The 7,191-nt window shown below is 42.0% G+C and overlaps 1 protein-coding gene across 1 annotated transcript; it reads left to right on the forward strand.

Annotated features, from left to right (window-relative positions):
- The first annotated feature begins 5,110 nt into the window (after positions 1-5,110).
- Positions 5,111-6,887, forward strand: LOC139661921 (uncharacterized). The gene has a single exon (XM_071540504.1). The coding sequence runs from the start codon at positions 5,111-5,113 to the stop codon at positions 5,957-5,959; it is 849 nt and encodes a 282-aa protein (XP_071396605.1). The 3' UTR covers positions 5,960-6,887.
- Positions 6,888-7,191: the final 304 nt, after the last annotated feature.

Raw genomic sequence — 7,191 nt, forward strand, 5'->3', positions numbered from 1 at the left:
TCTAAACCAGGGGAGATTTCCCTGTTCCAAAGAACTGAGGTTTGAATCACTTTAGAGCCATTTCAGACCAAAGGCAGTGAATCATAGCTAAGCCATGTGTTGTTTGTGTTCACATTCACAGGCCATCTCGGAGTTGTGAGCTCTGCATGGTGTCGAATCACTTTCATAGGTATTTATTTCCCTGTGCTAACTAGGACCCAGACTGAGAGAAACATATTGCTACTCGTGACGTGCAGGGGCGGACTAAGTGATTTGGGGGCCCGTGGCAAAAGCAAGCATGGTCCCCCCCAGAATCCCAACCCCCCGAATCCCAACCCTTAACCTTTTCAGTCCATCCTTTCTATACATTTACGCCAAGTATGCTAAGTATGCATGTAAGGGCTGGACAGGAACACTAGAGCTGATCTCTCCTGACTGAGAAAATAATGATACTCACATGGTGTCACTCACCATCGTCATCACTATTTCTAATATTTACTTCCCCTTGGCTCTCAGCATCAGTTGGCATGGCAACACATTCACCACCATTGTTAGGGCTGCTACCTGTGGTGGAGCTAACGTTTGCTTCAGTAGAGCTTGTGGAGATTAAAGGAAGTGATAATGTTGCTAGCAGCAGTTTATTCTTTGATGAAACAGTAGTTGACAAAACGTCTGTTGTCTTCTCTCTTTTTTGGTTCTTCTCTGACAGTTGGGTAATTGTTCTTGATTTGTTTTGCTTCTCTAGCAGCAACTGGTGCAGTAGGAAAATAGACAAAAACAGGGGTGTTTTTCAAAAAGTAAATTTCTTTTAAATCGAGGAAACATACGTTTAAATGTTTATATTATCTGGCTGCTGAGGCCTACTTTTGCCTAATGGTAAGACAAGTTGGAGACCCGCCAGAAGTCAGTCTGTGCTCCATTTTAGGTCATAATCCATAGTCCATTATCCATACTTTAAAAAGTCTGTTTCAAGCTTCCACCCTGCTGAAGTGTCCTAGAGCAAGACACTGAATCCCTTCCAGCTCCAGGGACGCTGTTCTGCAGTTGACCTGACCTGAATTTCCCCATAGGGGTCAATATAAATATAAATATAATATAGTACAATATAAATAATAATAAGTATCACATTGTCATTACAGTATTACTGTATATGGACAACAATGATCATAATCAGGACTTATTACACTTTCTGAATATGGGCCTGAACAGGAGAGGCAGCCTACCTGCATTAGTACTGCATACTTAAATTTAAAAAGTCTTGTATAATTAGCAAGGTAATACAATTAACAAGGGAATATTAGAAGCTGTAAAATGAAACATTTCTGTTCGATGTTAAACTAGACCAAAGGAAGAACAGCTGTCACCTCAGTGCCGGTTAATGGGGATCCCAATAAACATAATATACTGATACTGTCATGAGGTGGGAAAATAAAACAGAAAATGTAATGATATTGATATTTATGGGCCTCGATATCATTTCCAAAACAGGAAATATACCAACATCCTCGGTCCGTCCTAAAAAATCATTCTGGATTTCAGTTAAACAGATCAAACTGTCCTAAGCCATATTGATAGTATCTCAAAGATGAAACCCAGCAGCCTTCTTTTGTTTAATTCTATTTTGCATGACTGTAGCAGGCGGCTGTTTGGCTAAGCACAGTGAGGAGCAAACAAGGCGAGGATGAGAGGCTAGAGAAAAGACAAACACAGGAGTATTACATGTCACACGGCTCAATGTTGTTTTGCACACTTTTTTTAAGAGTAGTAACTTCAATAGTTGTCAACACCCCCGTGTACAAGCTAAGATTTCAAAACTTTCCTGGACTCTTTCAGCAATGTCCTCAGTGACGTGTGTGTGTGTGTGTGTGTGTGCGTGTGCGTGTGCGTGTGCGTGTGCGTTACACAGTATTGATCCAAACCAGCTGTCAGTGTGTCCACAGCTCACTATGTGGGTCCCCTCTCTTCTCGCCTTAGTACAATAAAATACCTATTGGATGAGAAATGCATAGTGGAGCGACCTTGGAGCCTTTCACTCCAATGAGGAATCTATGAAAGGAATCTATATGGCGACATGAAGGCAGAGTGGGTTTATTTATGTGGTTGGAGCAGTTTTTGCTATTTCAATCAGCAGGTGCCCTGTGCATTAAACAAATCCAAGAAATGTCAAGATTCAGTGGCAGTTTTTCTGACCAAACGAGAAACAGTTTGTTGTAGTTGTCAGAGCGTCTGCCTCTTTAAAGGAAAAGTCCACCCTGAAACACTTCAACACTGTTTGGTGGTGTATTTTAGTTATTCCCACGGATAATTGGCCAAACATAGAAGACAGAGGTGTGATCAAGTCCCAGGTCTAAATGTAGAACACCACGTCAAGTCCATGTCATTAATGTCAAGTGTCAAGTAAAGTCTCAAGTCTAAATGTAGAACACCAAGTCAAGTCAGAGCAAATCAAGAGTCCAGTATCAATTTAATATCTTAAAGAAAACAAAATAGGAGGCTTGATTTCTATAATCAGTTTCAACTTCAATAAATGCAATCATTCCATACAAATTCAGAAACAGAATGTAAATTTAGTTGTCTGGTGGAAAAAATCTCATAACTTTACGCGAACACTTCTTCTCTTTTGTCTTTTGTCAAGACTTTAGAAACCTTTTGAAGTCATCAAAGCACAAGTCAAAGTCAAGTCCCAAGTCACCAGAACTCAAGTCAAGTCAAGTCTCAAGTCTTCTCTTAATGCATCAAGTCAACTCTAAAGCAATTAAAACTGTGACCCCAGCTCTGCGTCAAGATATTTCCAGTGCAGTGATAATGGAATTTAATAAGAGACAAATCTGAAACATCAACCGACAACATTAGATTTTGGTGTCAGTCCCTCAGAATCAAAGAGCAAGAGCTTCTTTCTAGACTCAACATTTTGCACCAACGTTCAAATAAGAGAGAGAAATACATCATAGATGAGGAAGCGATACCAATTTCTCCACTGACAGTAGCCTTAATAGACCATTATGCAAAGCAGCCACAAGACATGTTGTTTGCATAAGGGGTACAACTCTAATTGGCAACGACAACTTGTGCTATCGAAATTGCTCTCTCCACCTACACTTAAAAAACTAAAATTTGGCTGATATTAGATATCGGATTCTTCAATAATTTAGCAAACAAGTAAAACCACATTGATGAATATATTTGTATTGCTGGAAGAGAAAGAGCAATTTACAAGCACTCGTTCCAGTATTTGAGAAAATATATCCACAGCTAACACACCCATTCTCTGGGGGTTGTTGAAAGTCATTCTGGTAAATGGAGTAAATCACTCACTGAAATAGGAGTAGACGAGGCAGATTGAGGGAAAGTGGGTGTTACAAAAAGGTCAATTAAAACGCTTCATCACAAAATAACTCCTGGAATGCACTGAACATCATATAGATGATGTATTACAGTGGAAGTGCGTCCAAGGGTGGAGTTCTCCTTTAAAGGGTCAAAGACCAACAAAAAGACTCACCTTTTAACCAGATGAAATACATTTAGACCAGACACAGAATCTGATGAAAGCGTTGAATGAAGTGTTGAATGTGGAATTCAATCAGACAGCAGACAGTACTGAGCTAATGATGAGCGTGTTGCCAGGCTGTACCATGGACAACGTGTCTCTGTCCCTTCTCTAGAGCTGCAAGTTTTGGCTGATATTTAACAAGACCTTTCATAACGTTGCCATGGTGAGATGCCATTGGTTTTTTTTAAACCAGTGGGCAACAAATCACCAGTGTTTAAGAAACTGAAGCCATGAAGCAGGATGGTGAATGTAACCGACAACAGCAACAGCCAATCTCTGTCTGAAACTCTAAAACAGGATTGAGAAAAGTTCCAAAAGCAACAAATGAAACCAAATCATTTTTATTCAAACCTCCTACACACTCTCATCTTTCTATTTTATCATTTTCCAACTGCGAATTAAGTGGTTTGTCTGTTTAGTATTCTTTTGCTGCATAAATATGAGTGTTAGGTACAAGTGGTAGGTAGTGAAAAATTACATTCTCATAGACCTAAGCAATAGCAGCTGTAGCAGGAATAATAAAACAATATAACGATCAATTTGAGTGTCTGCCCACTTGTCCACTCTCATTCATTCTATCTCTCTTTGTCTCTCCAGTTCTTTCCTTGTCTCTCTTTGATCTTTTTCTCCATCTCTCTCTGTAATCTTTCCCATCTTGATCATCCTAAGTGTACTATGGTATCTGCTCTGAATAAAAGTATGTACTGAAACATCAAAATTTTGATTTGCTGTGAAAATGAGTTGTCTTTAGAGCTGCAACGATTAATTGATTAATTGATTAGTTGTCAACTATTAAATTAATCGCCAACTATTTTGATAATCGATTAATCGGTTTGAGTAGTTTTTTAAGAAAAATAAGTCAAAATTCTCTGATTCCAGCTTCTTAAATGTGAATATTTTCTGGTTTCTTTACTCCTCTATGACAGTAAACTGAATATCTTTGGGTTGTGGACAAAACAAGACATTTGAGGACGTCATCTTGGGCTTTGGGAAACACTGATCCACATTTTTCACCATTTTGTGACATTTTATAGACCAAACAACTAATCGATTAATCGAAAAAATAATCAACAGATTAATCGACAATGAAAATAATCGTTAGTTGCAGCCCTAGTTGTCTTTGCACACAGGCCAATTTTTTATTTATTTATTTATTTCTCTTGGACCCACTTCATTCAGGTGTGTGTCATTTGTGTGTGTGTGTGTTTGTGTGTGTGTCTGTACAGATATGCAGTGTGCTGAAAACAATTTGGTCTCCCTCCTGATGAGTGTGGTGGTTCTGATCATAGGTAGAAGTGGTGGTGTGTTTTTGTATGTGTGTGTGTATGTGTGTGTGTGTGTGTGTGTGTTTGTGTGTGTGTGTGCGCGCGCATGAGTGTGCGTACAAGACAGATGTTTTCTTCTATTTACTTTTTCCTACAACGTTGAGTGTGTCTCTCTCCTCTCCTCTGTAGGCTCAGGCAGGTGTGTAAACGGAGACACACACCCACCCACCCACCCACCCACACCCACCCACACACACACACACGCCCCAGGAGAAGGTCTGACCACCATGCGACTTGAGCCTCTCCTCCAACAGTGATGCCTGCCTCCGGCCCCTCTGCCCCTCTGCTGTGTGTTCTGGTGTGTGTGTCGGTGTGTGTGCGGGCGCTGCAGCGGTCGGAGCTGCGCCTGGCCTATGTGACCCAGCACAGCCTCTACTACTGCACCTGCGTCCGGGACCCGCACCCCTGCAGCCTGCTGTCCCCCGCGGACTGCAGCTGCAAGGACCTCCCGCTCTCCACGCTGCACCACCCCCAGCCCTCACCTCCCCTACACCTCCACGCCTCCTCACACGCCTCCTCCCCCGTTTTCCGAGCGAGACGTCTCACCGTCTGGTACACGTCGCCGTCCAACGCGGCGCGCCTGCTCAACAACTCGGAGGTGAGGCACCTCACCCTGATCCGCTGCGGTCCTGGGGGGTCCAGAGTGCCGCAGCCGTCCCAGGAGGGGAATTTTGCCGTGCAGCACCTGGAGCGACTGACGGTGGCGTACCTGCAGTGGAAGCCGGCTCCGGACCGGGACAGGGACAAGAGGAACACGGACTCAAATACTGACCCGGAGACGGAGACGGGCGGCCACAGAGACACAGATAGACACACGGACGAGCACAGAGGGGACGGAGACACCGACATGGACTCGGAAGCCCCGGCCTTGACCCCCTCCTCACCCCAGATCCAGGACATCTTCCTGGGCAGGGAGCTCGGAGCGGCGTATCACGAACAGGCCCGGCTGGGGATCATCCACTCCTCGGTGCTGGAGTGGGGGGCGGCGGTCAAGGCCTACACGGTCCAGACTCACATAGACAGTAACGGAGCGCTGCCCTTCCCTAACCTCCACCTGTCCAAGCTGCCAGAGACATCCAGCATATATGTTTCCTTTATATACTGATGCCAAGTTGTTTTACTAGGCAGAGGGAAACTGAAAGTGATAACAAAGTGAAGGACTTGATTACAAAGTTTTATATCACTTTATTCTGATAGTCCAACAATCAGAATAACAATGTATCAATGGATATTCAACAGTGTATCAGCTGACTGTCAACAAGAACAGACTATCCGCTTGATCTTTTCAGTTGACTCTCAACAAATGTTCAACAAAATATGTAATTTATGTCAACTACCTGTAAGTTGGTTGTCAACTAGGCTACACCTGCTCAAATTACTATCAATAGACTGTTGGTAGACTGTCAACTACTTCAGTTAAGGTTAAGGTTAAAGTTAAGCACATAAAATAACTTGGTAATGGTTAAGGTTAAGGTTAGGATTAGAATTAGGGTTAGGTTTAAATTTAGCCACATAAAAAAATAATTTAGTTTGGGTTATAGGACAGTAATTCACTCGTAAATCAATTCCATATGTAGGAATGTGTTTCTTCCAAGCTGATAGTCAGCAGAAACTCAGCTGATGAAGTCTATTGATCAGCACTTGAGATGCCTCTTACAGTCTACTAGTGGTTGGTTGAATGCAGGTTATACTTGTCTGTTGAGACAAATCTTGTTGACAGTCAACTGACATGTTGAGTCAACAGTGGACTGTCAAAATAGTGTGTTATACCCAAGGTTTTTACAATGTAGTTCTAATAAGAGGCTGTGGATCCAGTGTTTAGGAGATTGAGCTTGCAAACAAACTGTCCTCCCTGGTCAAGACCCTTATCCATTCATTTCAGAGTGAATTTCAGAATGAGAATTTGAGGGTTTCCTGTGGCACAGCTACACTGTTTTTTGTTTACGTTTGGTGTATGACTAATCCCTCTGAGCTGGGACATTAACTGCTCGTTAGTTTACAGATTATATGACATTTATGTTTGAACTGTACATTGTCCCTTTTAAATAAATAAATAAATGAATAAAATAAATAAATATCAGTATTTAAAGTTAGACACAAGTTTCCACAAACAAAAAACAAAAGAAAACAAACCTCTTTAACATATCAGCATGTTAAAAGGTGTCAAGGGCAATATGTATCAACAAAGGTGTTTTTTAACCTTGCATTCAGTTTCAACTGTTTAAGTTTAAACCCCAAACCCTCGCCCAGCTGAAGCGAGACTCTGAATCCCTTTGACCTCCTTGTGGAGGGGAAAAAGCACAGAGAATTTACCTCCAGGGATCGATAAAGTATACT

This window comes from Centroberyx affinis, unplaced genomic scaffold (genome assembly GCF_046629955.1).
Source record: "Centroberyx affinis isolate AG114_WGS23_722 - 3 ecotype Tasmania unplaced genomic scaffold, CSIRO-AGI_Caff_v1 ptg003652l_1, whole genome shotgun sequence".
Taxonomy (NCBI): domain Eukaryota; kingdom Metazoa; phylum Chordata; class Actinopteri; order Beryciformes; family Berycidae; genus Centroberyx; species Centroberyx affinis.